At 32.7% G+C, this 26106-nt stretch overlaps 1 protein-coding gene and 1 long non-coding RNA gene across 3 annotated transcripts in view; one reads left to right on the forward strand and one right to left on the reverse strand.

Moving 5' to 3' along the window:
• The window catches only part of LOC123693747 (protein O-mannosyl-transferase TMTC2-like), a 72691-nt gene extending 47920 nt beyond the window's left edge, over positions 1-24771 (reverse strand). For both annotated transcript variants that reach the window (XM_045638951.1, XM_045638950.1), the window contains exons 1-3: positions 24508-24771; positions 14546-14673; positions 7571-8375 (exon numbers count right to left, since the gene is read on the reverse strand). In XM_045638951.1, coding sequence (XP_045494907.1) covers positions 7571-8375; positions 14546-14634 — 894 coding nt within the window. In that variant the 5' untranslated portion in view covers positions 14635-14673; positions 24508-24771. The remainder of the gene's footprint in view (positions 1-7570; positions 8376-14545; positions 14674-24507) is intronic.
• On the forward strand, positions 12942-13725 carry LOC123693750. Its single transcript, XR_006751715.1, has 2 exons — positions 12942-13314; positions 13457-13725. It is a non-coding gene; the product is annotated as an uncharacterized LOC123693750 (long non-coding RNA).
• Positions 24772-26106: the final 1335 nt, after the last annotated feature.

Genomic DNA, 26106 nt, shown 5'->3' on the forward strand with positions numbered 1-26106 from the left:
TCAAGCAGTTACATGCTAAGAAATTCTTATGAAATTTCTTGGTTACGAAGGAATTTCATCCACCACACAATATAAAAGTGAGAAAATCATAATCATCTCAATTCAAACCAATCCTAAATTACTGTTTTTATAAATAGCATGACATTTTAACTATTATTTCCTATCAAAGTCACACAGAACTGCTATTAACATATACATAGTATACTAACAAGCTCATATTAATGCCTGAAATTTTAATTAAGAAGGTATTACCGAGCGAACGCATTAAAAAGGTTTGTGTAAAGAAAGCTCTTGGCGCTGAAGGGCTTAATAAAGCGTACTACGTTCAGTTCGATGGTTTCATAACAGGCTTAATATAAACACTCGCCCGCCGCCGCATTTACTTTACTTCTTACGTATGAAAACTGGAATTATTAATACTCTATAAATGTAAAAGGAAACTCGTTCTAATCGTTTTTATTTTATTTATTTTTTATTTGCGTTGCGTTGCGAATTTATCTGTGTATGATGTAGTTTTTGAAGAGCTAGTTTATCATCTTAAAGAACTATTGGGAATCCTGTGCTATTGATATTTCCTGAAATTTTTCACATTTACAGCGTAGGCATTTAAAGGCAGGAGCATAAATCGAACAGAAGTAAACATACGTAGCTAGTTCAGGAATATTAAAGACTTCAAAGTGCCATAAATTTCAAGCCCGCCTGTTGTATTGACAACTTACAACTGGAACGCGAACGAAGTTCACCTGTCGCCTTACTTTTGAATTCACGGTACTCTTTCACTTCTAGCTTCTAAAAGTTTTGTCGAACAACGCTCCCATTGTTTGCTATCCTATACTATTCTATGTTTAATACAACATTCTAATAATTTTATAAATGTATTATAGCGATAATAAAGTCACAAAGTCATGCTTTTTGCATAAGCCTTTTCACTACACATTTATAATTTTTTATTCAAATGCTTTCAAAGCTTTCTTCGCTTAAATGTGAGTAGAGCGTTATGTATAAATTATTGAACTCGAGGGCGTGGACAAATATTTGCATACATCACTTCATACTCTATCGCTAAGCACTTTTATGTGCTACGTCGCAATAAAGTAGAACATTTTACATTTACTATACAAGTAAATTTAAACGCCACCCACACCACAATTTATTCAGTCATGAGCACAAAAGATGCGTACAAACCGTGAATGTGGCATGTTCTTTTGATTTACCTGAATACATGTCAAAGAGATGCAACCTGGTAGAACTGTGAAATGAAACTTGATTTTTAAATGAAACAAAAATGTCTCTCTTTGAAAACTCGATGGCGTACGACATCGAGGAAGGACGTTTATTAACGGCTGTGTTTCTGCGCTGCTCGTTTCCGTTCTTTTGTGATTGCTCACGCTAGCTTCTCCCAGCCTTTTGAATGGGAACATACGTGTGCGAATGACTTTTCAAAGTATTAAAGTGTTTTGTGCCACTTAGTTTCATCTTAGAGGGCATTCTTAGGAGTGCTCACTTCTTATTAAGTCAATTAGGGTTTACGAATCATTTCAGTAACAAAAAATATATAATTGTAACACGTAAGAAACCGCTTATAGCCTTCATATGTTATATCACAGAATTCATTGATGGTGTATACTTTTATAAGAAAGTTATTCCTAAAGCTATAACCGATATATCACAGGGCTTCTCTTCCCTAATATTTAGCTAATTCAAACGGGACATAAAGAAGAAAATGGGACATGAAAGTCTATAAATTTGGTCAATAGCTATTATACGACGTTGTTGGGGTGTGAAAATATGGAAGCATGGGGGAGACTTCACAGCTCTTTGATTTAAGACCGGGGACCATAAGATAACGATCAAATGGAAGAGACATACCTACATAGATTGTAAATTATTGACTCTACTTTAATGGTGCGCCAAGTAATGAAGGTAATTTGTCATTAGGATACATACTACCTTTGTAGAGGATATGAAGGTTCTGAATAAAAAGAAATCGTAATCGAAAATCGAAAGTATTAGCATATCAGATTGATCAATTAAACATAATTTAATTTTCAAATTCCTTATGAACTATAGAAACAAATTTAAAAAAGAAAAAACATGTCGTTTAGTCTTTACTAGTTTTCAAGCGTGGATTAGCATAAATATTCTCCGTTGTTGTTTCATTTATAGCTATAAATTCAGTTAAAAGCGGACTTTGTGGAATTGCCACACAACTTTTTCATTCAATATTTCTAACAAACTAAGAGGAAGTCCACTTTTTTGAAGTCAATACTCTACAAAAACAAACTGTTCATGCGTATTGACACTCAGCGAATCACATGCAAATGATTTTAATTCGCAGACCTCCTCCATACTAGTTAATGAGCAAGCGTAGTCTAAATCTGTGGAAGTTCCCAATTACAACAGAATTACTTAAAGGACGCAAATCCTTAACTATTCCAGCATCACTCAAGTCTACATCTCGGTCGGTAGTGGAGTTTGTGCGTCGCAGCTGGCAAGCATCCGAGCGAACGTAACTATACAATATCCAGCCTAACGAAATAGAAAATACTAATATTCTTTCAAGACGTGGAGTTAGAACCATATTCTTGTTTCCGGGTGTATTTTGATAACTACTATATTACTTTGTTACTTTTGCAATGATAGTTTATACAAAATTGGATTAAAATTTTTAATTATTCTATGAATTATATGGTCATTTAACCATCGGACTGAAAATGTAATTCTGTCGATGACTACAATTCAAATGTTTTTACTTTTTATAGTATATGAGATTGTTGATGAGATATGATTCGGTCACCTATTTATTGACTATTTGAGGGAGATCGACTTACACTAATGAATTAGAAAAAATAACTTATACGGAATGAAGAGTTTTTATTTTTCATTCGTTGAAATTCATCACAGTAGGTATGTGATGAGAAAACTGTTTTATAACTTTTTGTGACTTTGGAACATAAAACTGTCTGCATAAATTGCATAATATTGGATTTCTTATTTCCTTAAAAAAAAACATTTGAAATGTCTATTACCTATAAGTATTTAAATTCTTAAAATAAATAAAATATCTATAATACATAAATCTTCAATATTAAAAGGTACGCATTAAAGCGTGTTTGAATAGATTCGATTGAAAATGTTTGCCTTATTAAAGATGAATATCTCTCAAAAGAGAAGAATTCAATTTACTCGATAGGATAACATGAAAAATAGCTTTAGTGATATATTTCACGGCCAGACGCTCGTTTCACTGGTCCACAGTAATCTTGGGACATTCAAATTGATGGTAAGGGTACGTTTCACCATTAGGGGGGCCTTATTAATTCCCCTTTCGACAGGCCGACCGAGGAGGTCATAAATTCACCTCAACCAAAGGGATGACCAATTTCAGAACATTTACGAGCCACAAATTACGCGACCGCTGAAATATACTAGGGACCGTAAAGTACCGGGGCCAAGTGAGAGCAGAAAAAGCCCAAATGTTAATTTAATGTTGAGAGCTACAGAAAATTGCTTTAGTATTCAAGATAGGAGAAATATCGCCCGCCATCCGCGAAAAGGTCCAGCTACTAATTTTATGCAGGGTAAATGAGCTGTGAGCGAAACGGCCCTAAATCGATATTCATTTGGCTCCGCATACAATTATGTTGGTGAAAGAACGATATCATGCAAATTAGTACCTACGCCGTATCGCAGAACATTTTTGATTTACGGTAAAAAGCTTTTATATAAAAAAGTTATCGTTAATGAAGTGTGAATGTTTCTCATATTACATTCGAGTACGTTGCTGGGATTTATTAAAATTTCTTTTCATCTTCAACATCAGTTCGCTTTGCCGTTTTATATTTATTCTGTATCGTAACATTATTAACTTCTAAAAATAATTCATATCCTGTCTGAACTGATATGAAAAAGAGAAAACAAAGCATTCGGCAAGTTTGTGCTTTTAATGGCTGTTTTATTGTGTTCTCTCCAATATATCTGAGAGAGTTCCGTAACGTTCTGCGAGCTAACTGTTTTATCACTTTATTGCATGAGATCGCATAAACTTGCGGAGGCACTGGTAATAAAATGTGACTATAGCATTGTATCGTTTCGGAAGTAAACTCGAAAATTAAATTAAGAAACAATCCGATATTTATTATATATTCATTGATACGTATCATACATATGAACGGAGCCTTGCCTTCCCGATCTCAAGCTACCTCCAATCCGGGTCGTGTAATAAAAAACCAATGAAGGTTTTCTTTCTTTTATTGATTTTTTATTATACAATCGGGAAGATATTGCTTTGCGCATTTCGTTAGTTTTTGGGATACAGCCGATATTAAATATATCAGTACCTAAAGTAAAGCGGTATTTGTTGAGAAGAGCATTGTTGTTCGGGTCGTATAATCTCCGTGATATATAAGATTTAAGGATTTGGGAGGTAGGAACATAAATACGCAATAAAATATTCTGGTTAAAACATGTTTTCCAATATGAGAACGTAAGGTAAATAGGTATGCCATAAAAGTGTGCTCTTTCGTGTATTTATTGCTTGCGCCACGTAATGCTTCATTTAATGGCAATCTTCCGCTCACTTAATTCGAGAATGCAATGGCTTCGGTATCGAAAAACAATCGCGCAACCCGTATATCATTTAATTGTAGGGCGTAAATTGGAATTCAATTAATATATTGTATTGTTCTTACTCCATATCTGCGTATATTTTCATCCGTGAAATTTATTATGCTTCCTTTGTTTGTTAAATTTTTGATTCCTTGTTGTGATCTTGTCTTTTTCAAAATCCTTACATAATATACCTATTAAAGCTATAAAATAAGACGTGTGGCACTCTGGGACTGCCGCGGTAAAGCTATTGCATAGCATGCCTTCAAGCCACACCTCCGAGCCCGTCGGAGTGGGGAGCGTGAGGTTTTTTCGTTACGGAATTTCTCGATTCGGTCCCCGCGCTCAAGGCTCGCGATAGAAGCTATGCAATAGCTTCAAACGAAACAAATTCGGGGTAATGTTAGTAATCACAAAAGTTATTTAAATCCTACTCGAAGGTAATCAGCATACACTTCGAGACTATGAATTAATCCTGTGAGACATCAATCACAATTTAAAAGTGATTACGCCCTAAGTTCTGTGCCACACAATGAAATTCGAGCTCATAGAATTTATATAACTCCTATGAGTTATAAGTAGTTAAGACTACGTGATCTACCGAGTGCCCTCCTTTGTATAACAAAACACTTCTGTTGAATTATGTGAAGTCCTTTGTAATTCTAACCATATGCCTGAAACATTTGTTTACCAAAACCAAACACAACTATCTTTACTTGCTGTAAATCTGTTGACTCAGTAGATCTTTAACCCCTAATAGAAACTAAACGTGGTTCTATTAAATAACGAAAACAAACAGTTAAATTCAAGGCTCCGTTATTACAGGGTATATCTGAAAGTTTGCTAAACAAATTGCTATTCGACCGTTTTAATAGTTACTAAAATTTTGCGTTTAGAGTCATTTCTATATATTTATATCCAGTAAAAAAAAATGTTAATGGGACAATTATTATTGTAATGGCTGTAATATTATGCACCGCATACATACGGATATTGTAAAATAACGACGCATTATCACCGAAATTTAAATAAACATCATTTATAGAAACCCATTAAATCTTTATAATGTAAAAGCGGAAATCAAATAAATAAAAACAATTGACTACCAACTTTCCTTTACAATTAACACAAAACGTTCATACAATTAGAACAATAAAATACCAATTAATTCCTTTAGGTTCCATCTTTCTCAATTATGATTTTCCTTAATTGTCATTTTATTTACGCAAGACAGTCTCAGATTTGTTTTGTCAATATTACTTTTTTGTTCTTTATGCTAAGGGAAATTTTACCTACATTTTAATTATATGATATACTAGCTTCCGCCCGCGACTCCGTCCGCGCGGATGTCGGTCTTCGCGTGGATGGTTTATTTCTCCATTTTGAGTAACTCTGACAATGACATCTTATAAATATCTATTGGACCCAATACGGCTAAGCCTATAAATATATAATAATACGTAACGTGTGTTCGCGGTTTTATAGAATGTCTATGGATAAAACTGAAAAATTAAGATTAATTTTTTTCTATGTATTTTTCCAGGATAAAAATTTTCTATTTTTTAAAATATAAAAATTTTAAATTTTCTATTATTATTACGCCCAGGATAATTAGGTATAATTATACCAAGTTTCATCGAAATCGAACCGTTACTTTTCACGTGATGTCTTCACATACAGACAGACAGACAGACAGACAGACAGATAGACAGACAGACAGACAGACAGACAGACAAAATTTTTTTAATCACATATTTGGGTTTGGTATAGATCCAGTAACACCCCCTGCTATTTATTGTACAGAATTGACCCTTCTACAGATTTATTATATTATGTATCTATAGATTGGTTTAACCATTCGTTACACAAACCTAATAAAAACTGGAGTCAAATTAAACTCAATGGTAAAACAGTCCTCCATCATGTAACTTCCGAGTTAATTAATTTTTTACATGTGGCTCGAATTTCTCACTTAGCTGTCGGCTTCCACACGCCCGAAATATCTCCGTTATCGTAACCCGCGTCCGAAAATTAGATTTAATTAGCCAGTTGTGTGAAACAGGGCTCACGAATACATGCCTTATCTACCATCGTTTCCCTTGAGTATATGATATATGTTTGTATATAGATAACGCTACTTATATGCTTATTTACATACATAATTAATTTAATAATTATTTCTAACCTCCCATATTGTGGTGATACGACTTCCTATACCAATTTTTTGCTTTGCTTGAATTGAGTAGGTACATACCATCTAAAGAACGATGTCGTCTTGTATATGTTATAATGTGATTGTAAAGTAAATAAATTCATCGTTTGTAGTTTAGGTTCCAATATGGATCGCTCATGTATACTAAAAAGAGATTTCTATTAAAGTCTCATTCTTACTATCCTTTTAAACTATATCTATAAAACATTATACGTATCACTAACATAACTACTCAAATGCTTTAATATACTATGAATTATCCTCTATGTCGAACTCGTATCTGGGTTTTCGTGTGTTACAGATTATTTTACGGTCGGTCGGATGAGAAAACTTTGCAAGCAGTCATCTAATCAAACTTTCTGACCACGACTTCAAAACAATCAAGACGTTCAGAGATACAAATTGGATTAGAAGGATTGCGTAAGTAGTTACTGTTTCATTACTTTAGCCAAAATCTTCCTAGCGACGGCTGCCGATATTGAATATATCGCACACATCATTTCATTAAAAAAAAAGTTAACACAATATCATTAGACGTCTTATTATATAATATAAGACGCCGCTTGTGAAAATAAAGAATTGGATATCTATATCCCAGACCTTTTAAACCCGGTAACAAAACCCCTCAGTTCCAAAGTGCGATATACGATATCAAACGGCTTTATGACACCTACTTTTGGAGATATATAACATATCTTCGATCTAAAACGAACGTTAATGTAATAAGGAAAGGTGGATTTTATATCTTACCTTTAAATACGGCTCTTCCTGTCGAATGTCTTTTAAAAAGTCATATATAATACATAGAGGCACAACCATTACAGCTGGCTCCTTGCACAGCGTCGCAGCTGTCGCGAATAAAAGTGTTCCCACTAAAGTACACCATTGCAACAATTCACTAGTATCTTCACTGGCACAACCGTTGCAATGACACTTATTAAGCTGCACTGATTCAACGTGAACTTCACACACATTCAACACTTTCAATGGTCCAGATTTGCTCGCTTTCAGCAATTTTCTCACATTCATCAATATGTGTTGTACCAGTCCATGACAACTTAATCGAAAATTTTGATCTACGGTTTCAAAAGGTCGGACGATTTGTTTGTAGTTGTGCCGACAGTTCCGCCGATGGCTCTCATTTCTGATCCTCAAATGTTCCGTGTAGAGAAGAAAGCTCAGTAGAAAAAAGTTGCACGCGGCTAAATCTGCTCGTCCTACAACTCCCGCTACAGCCTCTGTGTGTATGGGATGTGCTGCGAAGGTCAACCCGGCGACAACCGTTCCGACTCTCATACAATACGATGGTAACAAGCGTTTTGCCGTTATTACTACGAGTGCTGTTGCCGTGGAATGAAAAAGGATATTGAGGAAGTGATAGCTCCATGGCTTAAAGCCACTAAAGGCGTAGTTAAGGCGATATGTTGCGACACACAATGGCCTATAAGAGCCATGAGATCCCGGATCGGTGAGCGGCGTTCCCCAAAAGTCGTTTTCGAACAAAGACTTTATCGGAGTGTGCCCGATGACATCCGGGTTGGAGAGAATGGCCCGCCTGTGAAAGAAACAAATCAAAGTTAAGAAAGTTAAACACAAAAGGAAGATTATCTCAATCAAATTTATTGTATTAATATTAAATAAATTAGTTTTTGATCCCATTTACTTTTCAATGCAGCAAACTATACTCTATGCCTACTGTATTAAAGTACATTTTCAAGAAATGTTAGTTAAGAAATATTAAAATGGTAAATGTGATCATTTTTTTGCTACCTACTAGGTATAAAATATAAAATCGACACGGATTGCGTGATTGTTCATATTCCAAAGTAATCAAGTCACCAAACTTCCATCAAGGAACGCGACGACGCTAACAACCGTTTGAAAACTCGAGCTTCACAGGTTTATGTTAATGCAATAAGGCATAAAGACGATAGAAATATTTTCGAGTTTGATGCCATTCGTGACAGTCGCCGTGAAATGCCTCGTGGGAATATTGCAATAAACGAGCTCCTGTCACGTAGGTGTATTTTTTCATTAACGTTGATTAAAAACGTTCCCATAAATACACTAACCAATATGAATCATGAAAGTGACTTTATGAAATATTTTGTTCTGTCTGTCCTGTAATGAATACTGATTAAAAAATTGTTCTTTATATTGAACCTAGTAAATCTTTGTAGATTATGGACATTAATAATATTTGCAACTAATACTTTTAAGTAGAGTATTAATATAAATTAATATAAGTAGAGAATAAATATTCCGATGTAAGTTTATGTAAATATTTTCCTTTTCCAAGATAACATGAACAATAGAGATACAAAAAAACATCCTGCAAATGATAGCTACGCTTTTTCCACCCACCAATCACATTCTATACATATAGAGAGACAAATTGTTTATAGTTCTGTGGTATTCATTGATTGAATTTTTTATTTTGGTATAATAATTATTTTCGTTAAAAAATCAATAACATAATGCACCCCAATCAAGGACACGAGCAATCAGTTTGAATATTTTAGTCCATTATGTATAATTAGTATTGATCGCTTGCACCAGATTTTCCATCAAATGTTAACAAGAGATAAAATAAAATAAAACTACAGGTATTTTATGCCACTTAATAATAATGTAGTTTTCACTGTTGTGTTTAGTATTTAAAAAATCCGTTCTTTCTTTCAGACTTCGGAGTTTATTGATTATTTCAACCATCATAAAAAAAACTTATCTCCATATAATATAAGCATGGAAAAACATGCGAGACAATAACGTATATGTAGATACCCTAATTTTACTCCCGAATATATCGCATATTAACAAGGCCACAGATCTAATCTATTCGATCAACAGTGCAATACCATCTAAATAATGGAATACGTTTCCCATCCTTCTTGAGGGATTGATTTTCCGGCCCCTATATTTGACGCTTATTGGATTCTGTATCCCGTTCGTGATTCACAGCGTCTTATTGAACTTTAAAGGTTTAATTAATGTCAAGTCGCTACTTAATTTTCTGAACCTCTTTAATCTAGGTTATAAGGCTAAATTAGTTTTAAGACTAGGTGTCCTTTTTTCTAATTAACTACGTTCCGAATAAAACTATTGATTCAGGAAGAAAAATAAAGGATTTTTGTAATATGCTCGTTAATTAAGATCTATTTCCAGTTATACAAAGACACGACTAACCCTCGTCAAACCACAAATAGGGCTTAACTCTAACGTCATGACATAACCCTTATGTAAGAATATAATTCAAAATTTAATATACGAGTAAAAATAAATATTCATAATGTTAGTTAATTATGGTGCGTGCTGTTGATATAAATATTCTATTTCAAGCTTAGCTCATAAAACATTCATCGTGACAGAGTCCAAGATACCAACAGTAATAAAGCTAAGTCTACAAATTTAAATACCCACACATAATTAAGGCATTTTATACATTTAGTTAATTACAATATTTGCTAAGAGTTGTGGTTAAATTATGAGACCCTTCATACCTTTGTAGAGTTAAAAGATATCCTAACTGTATGTTGCTTTTCACCTTTCGAGACAATTTTACCTATTGATCCCTAAACATTTCATCCCTTCATTTTAGATTTCGAATAGAAAGCCAGTAAAAAGCCGATTGAATAATATATTTTTATGGGGGCAAAACCGTGCTTACTATGCGAAGAGGGAAAAATCATCTCTAACATTTGGCCATTGTATTGCAAATTGTGAGTAAGACGCCTTTCCCTTCACTTATTTACATAAAAACTTTACTGAGTATTTTGTTAGTAAATTACTTTTATTTTGTTCGAAAGAACTATAATAATAGTCGTATAGAACGATAAACAGAAATTGCTTTCGGTGGACACGCTTAAACGATTCTCTCATCAAAACTGAAAGCCTTTGTTACTTGTCGACTTATTTTAAATGAGCTTGAAACCAACGGAGACATTTCTATCTATTTATATCACTCTCGCTCGGTGACATTGAATAGAAACAAATCATTTTATTAATGTAAAGTCAAACAACAAAGTTTACGTTGTTTTATTGGCATAAATTTCAAAGCAACCAAGATTGAACCAACTAGTGATACCTTTTAGAGAATGAAAAGTTTAAAGAGCTGAACGATATTCTGCATTGTATGATTTCTGAGAATCGTTTCAATAAAAACTATTTTCATTCGCAGCGAGGCCCAAACTTAGATTGAGATAAAGTTGGGATGGTATAAAACTCGTGGCAGCGAAAGTTGCGGGCAGCTGTGGCGTGCGTCTCACAGTCGTCACGTAAGCCTTCAATTACGAAACACTAGAGTGGCTTGCAACCGCCCAGGACAAAGTTCAGCGAGTCTATCATCATTATCGTTCGGAGCGTTCACGAGAGGAAGAAATTTATTATTGTGCGAATACGGCTCCGATTCACTACGCTGCGTCGATAGACTACAAATAACATACTTTATTTTTATTTCCTATAGAATCAGTCAGATGGCAGAGACAACAAAGAGATGTGATTACATCAATACGTATCCTATGTTTGTTTTGTGTGATGTAATTTAGCGTAACGTGACATTCGATTGAGTGAAGCATAATCTGTCCAGTCTGTTACTTATTTTTGTCATAGTTAACTTCAACTTATTAACTTTCCTGCCTACTGTATAGATAAATTTAACTTGATAAGTTGATATATTGTTTTATAAATTCAGAACGCTCTATGTAGCTATTAAAAGCTCGCCATCGCCAAAACATTATTTATTGTAATATTAAAAGAGGATCCATTAAAATACTCACCACGATTTTCAATAACAATTAGGCTTAAATTGTTATTGAAAATCTTAAAGTTATGAATTGAAAACTCAATATAAAATTTATCTATAATATAAAAATGAATCCCAAAATGTGTTGGTAAGCGCATAACTTGAGAACGGCTTAACCGATTTCGTTAATTCTTTTTTTATAATATTCCTTGAAGTTCGAGGATGGTTCTTATGTAGAGAAAACGTGAATATGTACCACGGGCAAAGCCGCGGCGGACCGCTAGTATCTTAATAATAGAGTTTGTTACATATTACGTTAATAATAAGATCCCTCTCTTTTGTTACTGAAAATCCCTTTAACTAAGAAAACTGCAAACATTTAACTATTTTAATTATAAAACTTTTAGCGTCTAAAAAATTAGTATCGCTTCCATACACCACAACTTCAGCATTAATCCTAGCGCCGCTCGCAAGTAAAGCGGATTATGAGGAACAACGACATCCCAGTAAACCTCAGCATAAGCAGAGCTTCGCATATCAACGAGCTAAATGTACCTAGTCAAGGCGTGCCTGGAGTTGCACTTACTGCGTCTCAAATATGTATCAAGCTGTAGGCAAATAGCATCTGCCGGTAGTGAGCTGTCGACAGACGTATGTTTATTACGATTTTACACGAATTAATCGGTTTACTAAAAGCTATTTGGTTGTGCGAATTATTTAGTGAGATTTACTCCGGCATGGTTTAAGTATTTGCACTGTATTGGGTATTAAAGAGGCACACGTAAGTTGTTATTGGAAATAATTTCATGAAATATTACCAATAATAAATTAATTACAATTATTTTATTCAAAAGTAATAATTCATAATTTTGCTCCATTACAATCGTAAAGTTTTTAGCAATTTATATCGAAATCCAAGGCAAAACAATATTTCTGACAGATTTTTATTTAACAAAATATACTAAGCGGTATTATAACTCCAAAAGGTGAACCTTTACTTCGATGAAAGGTTAATCTTTGTATGCAATCAACGATCTGGTATGCTTAGCTCGATTTAATGAGGAAAATAACGTGAGAAGGGACGCTTTGCTTGAAATTTGATTTCACTAACGCCCATTAATTGAAGACTCTTATTATAAGCACCGGGTTCTTATCATAATCTTCACTAAACTCGTACCAGTTATTAAATAATTGTATCTTTATTATATAAATAAAATTTATATTAGATATAGTTTATAATGAACAGTTTTACGAATACATGTCATTTTTATAATTAAGTAATAAGGGTTTTACCCAAGAAATTAGTTATAATATAATACACGAAAGCACATTTAAATAATAAATATCGAAAAGGTAATAAGAATAAGAATAAAATTAACACGTTCGCGGACAGTAACGAACACAGGCGTCTATACAGCTAAAAGTGTTACGACAGTACGTCTGTCGACGTATCAGTTTTTACTTGCATAAAATCAGTACGCCACACGCCGTGCGATTTTTCATACTATCATAAAGAACGGCATGTTGTACTGTCTTGACTGGTATAATTAGGACTTTTGTACTGTCACTGTATTATTTACAAAAATTCGTCAAAGGAAGGTACTTCCACGCACACATTCATATTTTTATACCCCTCTCCCGCGCACACTACGCCCGTGGGCGCCATGTTTGCATACGGTTAGTCGAGTACTGCGCCGCTGCGGTGATCCCGCGTGTCGCTGCATGTTTTCGCGCGCAATTGTTAATTTAGAAAGTGAGTATTTTGTTTCCAACGTAATTTAATTATTTTACTCATACTGGATATACTAATTCAAGTCTAGTTGCTTTTGTAAACAACATATTTATGTTGTGAACACGATTTTGTGTAACTAAATTTGTAACGAATATTTTTGCAGATGGCGTCTCGAGACTCGTTCGAAAAAGAACAAAAACGTCTTCAAGAGCTGTTTGATGCAGCGTCTACCCCTGAATCGAGTCAAGACCCATTTGGGTGACTATGAATCTGATGCTGAGTGCTTACGACGTTTACGCCTATATCCGTTCTGTCATATCATATGGTTTTTTAACCATGTGTTGTTACACTACGCCCCTGGGCAATGTATGAAAAAAAGTAGTGTCTCATTAGCTTCAACCTGTAAGATTGCACTGTCCGCGAACGTGTTAATTTCATAAATGCCTACAATTCATTTTAACTTCGATCAAAAAATGAAACAGAATTTTACACCAATCATTTAATATTATTTAGTAAAAGTTGAACAACAAACCAACATGTGAGCATAAAAAACTATTGTTAATACTATTAGTCTCAAAATGCTACGCCGATTTGAAAATTGTTCAAATCAAAAGCTATCTCTGTTATTCCTCAAAATTTATATTCAATATATTTCACAAATCAAGAGCCATGTCAGCAATAGCAATTAGCGTCGCAATACAGACCTGCTGAAAACAATGATTGTTAGTCAAGTTAAACTCATTTTAACGAGCTACTTGAACCTTCCACTAATTACGTAACTTTTGAATCACACCTGATGAGACAATATTATATTGGATCAATTCAATAGATATTGAAATTCGGCAGCTTGTTATAGGTACGAGTAAGTAACAAGGTTTATGCGAAGGTTGAAAATTCTGATTGATACTTATACAATTCTAGTGCTGAATTATTTTCACGATTTAAAAGTACTTATACTATTTTGTGAGAATTAACAAATATTATTCCAAATTTTCATTAAAATCTATTTATAAATATGTAAGCTCACTTTCAAAATTACATTATTCTTGAAATTACGAAACGAGCTCGTGCCTTATTATTTATTTTATGGCCATAGTCAATACAACTATATTATTCGTTTTGCCAATGTCATAATATGATCGTTGCAATACAGAACGTTCTCTAGATCGCTTTCACACGTCAAGTACAATTATCTCCATACAAAATCCTAGGAAGTAGTATCGTCGAAAGTTATAAAGCGAAGTCACAATACCTGTCATCGTAAACAAATCCGGCATCCAGCGTGTTGTAGTACAGCAGGAACGCCAAAAGCGAACTCGCCGCCGTCACCCACTGATCCATTGTGACGTGCTCGCTACATCACTTTATTTATCACCATTTCTGCAACAATAAACAACATCGGTCAATGATCAGATAGGTATAGAGAGGATTTATTGTTTGCACCTGGTTTGAATGTACGTGAAGTTACAAGTTATTGCATTACAATTATGTTATAATCATTTTTATTTGGCATCGAATAGATGTATAGAATTCTAAATAAGGATTAAAATGGGGAAACAGATTGAACGTAATAGAGACAGTGTGATACTACCACATAGTCTAGACTCTAATTAAAGAAAATTCCCATTGTAATGAGATGTAGCGGCAAAAACTAGCCTCTATCATTCTCTAGGCTCTTAATAACGCATAATCATATTAAAATCGTTCCTTTTCTGCACTTTCGCATTTATAATATCAAAAATACAGGTTTAAATTATAAATATTTCATAAAAAATACATAAAAATCAATTTAAAAACACATTACCTAGCTAAAAACGAATACAAAGCTGTTAGTTAAGTGTTGATTATACATTATTATATTAATTAACTGTTAGTATATACTTACCTACATAATAAAATTAATAAAAAGTATCCGAAAGCTTTCATAATAAAAGGGTTAATATTAAAAGATAGCAAAAAAATTCTTATGCATTTCTACGTCCGCTTGGACAACTTTTCACAACACAAATTTCCTCCGTTATTGTTCATTTAATTGAAAAAGTTTTGAAAGAGGTTTTTTTTATTAAATAATAAGTATATCGCCGTGTTTTGTTTATATTATAAAGCTGAAGAGTTTGTTTGTTTGACCGCGCTAATCTCGGGAACTACCGGTCCGATTTGCAAAATTCTTTCGGTGTTAGATAGCCCATTTATCGAGGAAGGTTATAGGCTATCATCACGCTAAGAACAACAGGAGTGGAGCCACGGGGGTGAAACCGCGCGGAGCATCTAGTCTATGATAAAATGGCAACATTCTGCTTACTTCACTAAGGCCACGATTGCTTATTCCTTTCATACCCTTTTCCGCCGTAGCATTGTGGTGAGCTCTTAAACTGTACTTTATTGCTTATAGCTGGACTCGCCTATCTCGTAACCTCAACATTCCATAGTCATTAGGCTTTTGCACTTATGAGCTTTGGCACTATGCTTTAACTAAGGCTGATTTAGTGATATAATATTAATATTATCTATTAATATTATATTCACATTCATAAAAAGTACATTTTAATTGCAATTCAGGGTAGAAATTGTAGTATTCGATACCTATAAGTGAAGTCCCGTGTCCCCGTAGTGGGGTAAGGGACAGATGCATTATGCATACATCTGTTTCACTGATCGATTTTCTTTATGGATAAGTAGGTGATCAGCCTTCTGTATCCTACCAGACCGAGACATTTTTTTTTTTCGTCTCCACCGGGAATCGAACCCAGGACCCTTCGGTTCTACGCTCACGCGTCAACCACTATACCAGGGAGGCGGTCAATAGTATTTTTTACCAATAAATGAGATTCCTACGCAAAGTTTTATAGCTCATAAGATTTTATACACGCTATTTTCGTATATTAGGTTGACTTTTTCTTCGTATTAGTATATTGAAAGAGTATAAAACATCAATTAGTTGATACATAACGTTGATACATAAAGTCACTTGCATAATATCATGATAGTTTATAGAAACAAGTTATAACTGCGTTAAAAACAACCGACTTCAAACTTGCACTTGCAACATTTACAAATACAGACAAAAATGCTCATAAAATAAAAACTACTGGGCCTATCCGAATAAAATTTTTATGGGACCAATTCGACACCATCCCACATCGAACAAAAAAAGAATCACGTAAATCGGTTCAGAAACCTCGGAGTAATCGGTGTACATACATAAAAAAAAGAAACATACCGGCCGAATTGATAACCTCCTCCTTTTTTTGAAGTCGGTTAAATAGATCGTAAATAATATACTTAACCTGTACCAGGTACCTATATATTTACGCTTAAGCTATATCGTACACGGTATTGTCTATAATTATTCTTACAACAAAAGACTAAAATCTTGAACAGTATAATAATGACCTCTTTAATTTCTCACGAGACTATAGTTGGAAGAAAATCGCAACCTAGATATCAAGTTGTCAATTCCGGTCGGTAAATTAAATACTCTTTTATGTTATTTTCAATGCCCCAATTATAATTATGTTCTCGTAAAGAAGATAAACGAGACAATAAGAGGTAGAAAAAGTTTTAATACCAAATTTTAATAGGGAGGTAATTGAAGAGGTAAACTAAGCAAACAAAGTGTAAATTGACTGCAGATGTGTAAGTGACTGAACTAATTAACATTTAATTTATGGATTTAATGAACAAAATTAGTAGTTAAGTAAATATTTAGCGGTAAAAAGGTCGTAGAAAGTCGTTAGAGCTAAAAAAAAAGAGACTGAATTTAATCATTATTCTGACAAAACGAAATCTAAAAATCTTGTTCATAAAGCGTTCATTGACCTTTAAGTCAACGTGATAAAAGGAACACGTCTGCGTGGTTATTTACGATTAAACCCGCTCTAAGTAATATAAAGTAGCTATGTTTTAAGAAATAAATATCCATTAGTTTAATCTCTAAAGCTCTTTCTACTTTGTTCCAACTAAATTATTTAGATGACTCTGAAAATCCACACTAATAGAAAAATCTAAACCGTAACATTAGTAAACATTTCTTCTATTTTTATTGGACACGCCACCCTTTTTACTTAGCAGAAATATAATCCTTAATCTCCGCCATTACAGGAGCTGTTGGATTTATGCTGTAACGTTGTTTTAACACCCCTTTTACCTTTCTTTATCTTGTTTATTTTCTTTTCTTCAGGACTGGCATGATGAAAAGAATATTGCAGTTTCTTTAACATAACATGTAGGTAAGTAATCTACGTAAGATGCTCTTTTAAATAAGAACTGAAAGATAGAGTGGCGAAAATTACAAAACACGAGGTGATAATGTTAAGTATCATAAAAATACGAATCCGTAATACCGAATTCGCATTGAAAGTATAAAGACTAGTATATAACGAGGATTCATAGAATTTAATTTTTGGCATACAGTCTGAGCCGGGGAGGTGCAGATGACCAAGCGATATGCCAAAAGGCACGTTTGAACGCCTTCGTTAGTTGCATGTCTGTAGATGCCGCCTGAACTAACCGTTTTTCCCATTGCGAATTGTTTTTAAAACGATGACTCTTCGTTTCTTAAATAACTTTTCGCAATTTATGTCAAGTGACGAATGAATAGTGGCTTTATAATGAATGAGAGATTAGTTTGACTAGATAATATAATTTGTAATAATATTTGCTAGAATGCGCTACAGAATAAAGGCAAAGTCTTAGAAGTAATTAAAATTTTCGTTCTCAATGTCTTATACCAGATGCTAGAAAATAATTAGATAATCTAATTTGAAAGATAAACAAAATATACGAAAACGCTTCGCTTAGTATCTACACCTTTTAAATAAGCTAACACGTAAATTACTGATAAAAAATTAAAAGAAATTCTAATATATTCCAATTTTCTCGGAACATTACTACATCATCAACAAAAAACAAAATATTGCATAATAAATGTTTAAAATGTCTGAGTTATAAGTGTAAAGGAAAATAAATAAAAAATAAAAACCTAAAACTTCCTGTTGAAATATTGCCACCGAAAAGGTAAAAAAAATATCACCGGTTTTTCCAGCGCGATTCTAAAACAATATACTTATTACTTATCCTATAAGTACTTCGTTGACGTAAATAAGTGATTCTGAACAACGCGTTCGAAACATTATTCACGTCGTCACATTAAACAGATTTACGCCCGTCCTCCTCTTTCAGGGTTTTTCAATTTTAACTTGATATAAAATAATGACATGATGCTGTAATATTTCAGACCTTACTAGTATAATGCTAAGGAACGATAGGAAACTGTGTACGTTTAAAGGAACGTGGAAGAATCAATCAGGAATAGTGTTTATATTCTTTGATTAACCTGTGAACTAAGTAAGGAAAGCTTTCACACACATATAAAATACTAAAATATAAACAAAGATTTAATACACATATTTATTGTAAGTGAAATTTTTAAATAGAATACCTTAAAACGGAACGGACTCTACAGCTCTGTTCATGCAGAGATTCCTCGGAAAATCATTTCATATTTAACTCCATAAGAAAGCTTTTAAAAATATTTTTGCGAACGCCTTGTCCACGTCACATGCGACTATCCAATGGGAATAAAAGTTATCACGTTAGCAAGATTTATGGTTCTACTGCATCCGTTCAAGTTCCGTCGATTGCTTTAAAACGTAATGCATTTGATTTGAGGTTATTGTCGTAGACTAGGGTTCGGTAAATAACGAGAAACGATTTGGAAATACTAACACATTTAGAAGACAAAATACCTGCCAACGTTCCTACGAATTTAGCCTGCATTCTTTGCTGAACTCGCTTACTCTATATACCTTGAATTACATAAGATAAACTTCGCTAACAAATATACATATATGTAGAAAATGTTTCTACCAAGACATCGAACGCGGTTAAGTATTTGTTAATCAAATTGTCTCGGATATATTTCAATTGTTTATATAGTGTTTATATTATCATGTTTGTATTTAATAAATTGTATGAATTGTTTATTCTCTGGGCTTTTTATATTACTATTTTATAGCCATTCGTCTTTGTTACTTATAAAAATCTTCAAAAACATTTTCATTTTATGTTTTTTTAGGAAAATTTAATTTGATATTGAACATCTGTGTCGCTTATTTAAATTCAAATCAATAATACTAAATAGTTATTATTTGCACTGACACGATTTGTTTATTTTGACCGTCAAAGCTCAGTTTAATTAATGTTTGAAAACTATTAGATACACATAAGCACAACATTAATAGCCTATCACCGCAATGTTCCACAAATAATATCAATACCAATCAAGAATAAATTGGGGCACAAAAATAAAACATTTGCAATTACGGCGATCGTTAAGAAAACCATCAACAGTTAAGATTAACGTATGTGTTAACAGAAATTGCCAACAATTCCGAAGAATATAATCCGAGCAAACGAGTAATATCTCAGTAACATTTGTTATGGCAGAATGAACCAATCGCCGGGAGCAAATAAAGCGAAGTTTGTGGAGCGAAAATAGACAAAGAATCAGATACAGGTAAATAATCTCGCTTGACTTGGGCAGAGGAAGCGTTTGCACTATTATCTTCAAGACTGCTTTCGTACACTAAACGAAAATAGAGATGTTTACTTAAAGTGGGGCACATACGTAGCATTGGCACAATTGATATTATTCAACATTCGATAAGGTTTGTTTTAGCCGGAGAAACCAAAATCGTAACAGACCATTCTTGATTTTTCAAGGGTCTTTTATAGTTATCTTTTATATGTATATTGGCAATTCATTCAAAATAGTATATGTCGCAGTATGTACACAAATATCAAATATATTGTTGGAGTAGTATGAGTATGGGAAAGTTAATAATAAATTAACGATATTTAAGATATAAATAAGAGGAAAATAAAATGCCTAATTGTTTTTTTTTTTTTTTTATTGAAAAGATCCAATTTCATAGCCTCTATTTATATTCACAATGTTATTATTAAGATCTCTTCTACCTTTATCAGTGATTATTTAAGCACAGAAATAAAATTTAATTATAATAGTGAAATACTTAGTATAACTATTAAAACATTCTAAGAAATCGTTGAAAAAGTAGCTCGCTTTTGCTTTCATAAACACTTAAAAAAAGTTCCTTTTTTGGAATAACGTTTTATGTTTATTTTTAAACAGCGAATTCGCAATTAATAATAATGAATTAGAAATACACAAGAACCATAAAATATTAAAAATTCAAAAGCCTTCGTGAGACGAATAAGTCGTCTTACAAGTTGATCTCTGGTGGTAGGCATTTCTATAAAACGACGAGGTTTAACTCATGAAATATAAGACACTTTTTTCGTGTAGGATTCTTACATTTAACGACTAACATTATTCTTGGGCGAAAGAAGCTCAGCGCTTTATGTCTACGTCTGGGTTAAACTGTTATATAAATATATGTTCAACTAGGTTACAAACTTAGCAATGTGTGTACCAAATTGCACCTGAATCCTATTGGTTCTGCGTTATTCTATACATACAACTTTTACAACTATATATTTTAGTAAGAAACCATACCATCCCTATCATATTTTAACCTAAACTTAAAAAAAAAACGTGAATAATATTGTTAGAGATATAGTTTGGTCTCTATTTTGAATGCATTATACTGGCATCTTTTAGCACAGCATGCTTGCATGCAACAGAGTTAAAAACAACTTTTAAATGCTTTATTCTCAAAGATTAAATAAAAATTGTAAGCCAATTGGACTGGACAATTGTGAAGTTTATAAACCAAAAATGCTTTTAACCTAATGAATTATTACCTATAGTTTCAATCGGGATTATTTCGTTAACTTAGTAAAATTAGGATGATTGAAATGTTACCTAATTCTTCTGCAAAGCGTTCATGAGTCTAATACCAGTACCATAATTAAAAATATTTTATGTAAGTTAAATGAATAGCAAATATTTAAAGAGCTTTTTATATTTCAAATGAAATTTTCAAATAAAGCGAATTTGCCATTAAATAAATCGCATTTAAACCTATCCGACCAAAAGAGTAGTAGAACCTATCTTTAACTTACAACACGACACTTCTTTGTATTCAAAGAATTCTTTTTAGTTCCTACGCTTAAGTTTCGTAGAAACTTGAAGATACAAGCGAATTTTATATAGGACGCAACTGTAAAATAGTGAGGAAGAAAAACAAATAGACTGAAGATAGCGCTCGAAATTGTGATATTAAAATAACAATTCTTTTAATAGCGCAGCCGTTAGTACACTGTTTTAATCTATTATTCTTCAATTTAATGTACATTTAATACTCCAGTCTACGAATTCAACAAATTGAAATGCTGTTTATCTCTAGTTTTTTTTATTTTAATATAAAAGCAATTCATATCATCATCTTTTTAAAAATCATTCCAATTCGCGTAAATCGTAAATATAAACAAATATTCAACGCAATTTCAAATAATATCCATTTCATTTCCCAGATACAAAAACAAAGCCGTCATTAAATCACAAACACGTAAATTCATAATTCATACGACAGCGTGAATTTTTACACAAGATTAACGCCCAATTCTTTTCTCGGTGACGTTTTAAAGGTGATAAATTTCATACTGGCTCGTTACACCCGCGAGTAGGCAGGAATTTATCGGGAAGTACTAGTCAGTTACAGATATGAGGGGTGGGCTTAGCACATAGATTTCCTGAACAGTCTACGTGTCTTATCCACGTATAGTGCTAATAACTAAGATGCACTATGGTTGAATTTAAACCTAATATTATGGAAGGAACAACTGTTTGTTATAAGGATTCACTGGGTTTTTTTTTTCCAATGTAAAAACTACTACCTAATCCTATTATTTGATATTTACTTTTTCGAGCTCTATCCAGGAGCCTGGGATGAAATATAAAATATACATCCTTCAGAAATAATATACAAAGAAATCAAATCAAATATCAATCAATATAATCAAAATCGATTATTTACTTTTATTTTATCCACAGATAATATTATAATATTATACCAGTAGTTTATCTATTCCAAAAAATTGAATAATTAATTTTTCAACGAAAAAGACAATATTCTATGTCCGGTTTTTATATTTGTTTTTGTGGATATTTTCGGAATTGAATTTTCGAAAAGTAAATGTTTTCTCATTAAGTAAAAAGTAATCTGATTCCCTTTCAAAAATTTTTTCCATGTTCAAGAAAATATCTTACGAACATTATAGCCTTTTCAAATTGAATAAATTGAGATTATCATACGGTAGTAGATAATAAAAAGCATTCATAAGCAAATACCCATTGAGTACCCTTCAAAGGGAATTATATTACAAAAAGTTATTTCGGTTTATTCTAATATGATACAAAATAAAGAGCTGGAGTAAATCAAATAACATTATATATTTATTTTATAAACGATCCATCAAAGCCCACATTAAAAATCCCGCAGGATTCTATCCCAAAAGATAAACATTATAACGCTTTTATACGCAATAACTTCGAAATATTTTCTCATCTTTATCTAATTTTACGTGAAATGGTCTTAGGACTAAAAAATAATAAACACAGTGAAAGTTATTCCTTTAAGTAATAATCTCACATAATTATAATAAAGCAATGGTTCGCTCCGGTTTTCTATTGGGATGAACCGACCAGTGTTTTTTGACGGTTAATACCGTCAATAATTAGATGTAAGGACTTTTCAATAGATCGATTTGCAATTTATGTAGAAATGGTCATTTATATCCGTTTAAAAGGATTTGATAAATGTATAACTCTAGATAAACAAAATAAGAGAAAGCTGTACATTTAGTACCTATGCTTATTTACAGCCCATCGGACTTTTTACCAGACATTGGTGAATGCAATTTTGTGGGTTTTTTAACAGAACATATCAAGTTAATCTTAATAACCAACAGTTGTTGCAATCAGTTATTTTTCATCAATATAAAATTGCAACATTTATACATACCTATTTTTAATTTTTAATACGTAGGTAAATAAATTTTTTATAAGTATTTGTGTGATTGAAAAATTGGTAATAAATATATAAACGGTTATAGCATATGTTTGGTAATTACATTATATGAATAAATTCCTATTCCATTGATTTCATTTTCATTCCTGTTTCAAGTAAACAAACAATTTTGTCATCATTATTATACCCCAATAACGTTGCCCAAAATATTTTCCAAGTATTTCCAAGAAAAGGTTCAAAGTAATATGAAATCCTTATTCTACCAATAACAGACTCTAATTCTTCTCATTAGGACATCAAATAGCCATAATGATAATATAACGATTTTTCAACAGGCAGAAATCGCAAATTATTTACAAACTTTTTATAGTGCTTATAAAGGGAATTTTTGATATTTCCATGCACGGTAATCAGAACTTCTTTTATTGTTATAATAGACGGATTCAATTAAAAACAAACATAACACGTAAAGCAATAAGTGTAAAAATGCACACTGACACATCATAAAAATTCCTATAACCTGCTACGCTGATAAAAAACTTCATTGTCTGAATTCCTGGTCGTAAACACGCGAAACACTAAAAATGAGGAAAATGTGCACACCTGAAACGCTAAAATGCGAATTTGCTAGCTGTAAAATTTATATATTGACAATAATATCATTAGTATGCGATCTATCCACGCTCGCTTCCACGTGTGATCGTTAAATGTTCCATAACATTGGGACTATAAAACCGCAGATATCACGTATTGGGTGACAACTGTACCCGAAATATTCCGAAGACGCCGATATCTTTTATTAATACCTTCAACCTTAATTTTGCTTGTTACGAGTCTACGAATGTGCTACGAAATTATCGCTACGGATAATGTTTATTCTATCTGATCCGCTCTGTTTATTTATTAAAAGGAAATTGATCAATATTAATTTAAAAGTAATTTTAATACTATGATTTTATTAATTTATAGATAAATAGATAAAAGCTATTCGAGTATTTCTTTTTAATTTTCAATTTCACAAACACATAGAAATTATGTTTGTTATGTTTTGTATTTATGAAATGAAAATTTAGCGCAGAATAAAAATAAGAATAACTAACTGACTTGTGTAATGTTAAGCTAATTAAAATAAATTGTAAGACTCTGTAAAATGCAGCGATTACAGGAAATATTGTTTTAAAATCGGTTTTGCGGTTGACAAACAACAATGGAATTTTGTGTGTAAATGCATTATATTATTGGTTCCTTAAATTAATTTTACCTTCTAATTAAAATCCTTTGTTCACTTCATTTGTAAATTCATCTTATTTAGACACAAACGAATCTCCCGCTCTGAAATCATATGTCCCAATGTTTATAATCGTCAGTCATAAAACAGTTTATATTTATTTCGTTTCACAGCACGTCGGCCCGCCACTTTCGATAGTGATGTGTTTAAACCGGCTTAATAACCCTGTCATTACAAAGGGCCGCGAGGTGTGACGCGTGCCGGCACGCCGAGGCCATAGCCGAGTTGTCGAGGAGACCCTTGCTCACCGACTGACGTTGCTGTACACGACACATCTGCATTTAACAAGTCGCTATCGTTATGCGACTAATCGATTGGTCGGAGCGAGTAGAACTGTCTGTCCCTCTCCCCTCTTCTCTTTCTCAAACCGCGCATGCGCACAACTTTTCCTAATTTAAAAGTGGCGGAAAGTAAATAAACTCATACGAACAGTTTGTCAAGAGGACACGAGGAGCGATATAAAAATATATAAGAAAACAATCGATTATATATATTACTTTAAAGTAAATAAAGTTTTGTATATTATAATTAAAGAGAAACTACATCATGTTTTGAGAAAAAAGTCGCTAATCTTCAGCAAAGAATAGAGGAGATCAAGGAAACGTCACTTGTTGCGCAGTGACTTTGTTCATGCGATGAAAAGCCACGCACGTAGCTGCACGCCATTCCCATTTGTTACTTAACCGGTAATTATGAATGCTTACCACAAACATCATGTTCATGTGACAGCCGCAAAATTTTGATTTACCTCTACTTTTACACCGAAATTTAATTCTTTATTAGTATTAGCTATTCAAATTCTAACTAATTGCAATTAAAGGGAAAGAGAGATATAATAATTGGAATAGAAGTTTGAGTACCATTCAAAAATACAGAAAAGTTAAATTCAAAAATTGTTGCGAATATAATGGATAGAATGGATTTAAAAAAATCCCGTTGTGGAAGCAAGCGCTTTTTGAATGCAATATAAGTGCTCTCTTGAAAATTTTAAATGAATAATTTTCAGAGATTGAGTGTATTCAGTAAAATAAATATTTTATGAAAAAATTGTGAGGGTGAATTCATTATGATTTTCCACAAATTACATCAATGGATTCTGTAATTGCCTTGAGGTATCATAGAAATAAAACGCGCCTATTAAAAGTATGATGCTTTTACCTATTAATATAATAATATCCTTCAACAGATACGTATAACATAAACAAAACGTTTGGAATAATGTGTTCATACTGCTTGGACAAGTCCTGCTATTTAATAATAAAATATACAAAAGTTTCAATGGATTTAATATAGAGATTTGGACCGGGAAGGACTAAATGAATGTGTATTAACTACGACACAGAGATATGTACTAGTCAGCAAGACAGTAGAATAGCACAATTAATGTTCTATTTATAGCAGTAGATCGCAAGCAAAGCCGAGAATTGTAGCTATAACATATTATAAAAGGACTTAATAAAAAACTCTACCCAAAAATACATCAAACAACATAAATTCTAAACGCACAAAGTATAAGAAAATATGGAATTAAATTTTTCCCATACTCGAAAATCACTTAGGAAAAGAGCATCC

This window comes from Colias croceus, chromosome 8, assembly GCF_905220415.1.
Source record: "Colias croceus chromosome 8, ilColCroc2.1".
NCBI lineage: Eukaryota > Metazoa > Arthropoda > Insecta > Lepidoptera > Pieridae > Colias > Colias croceus.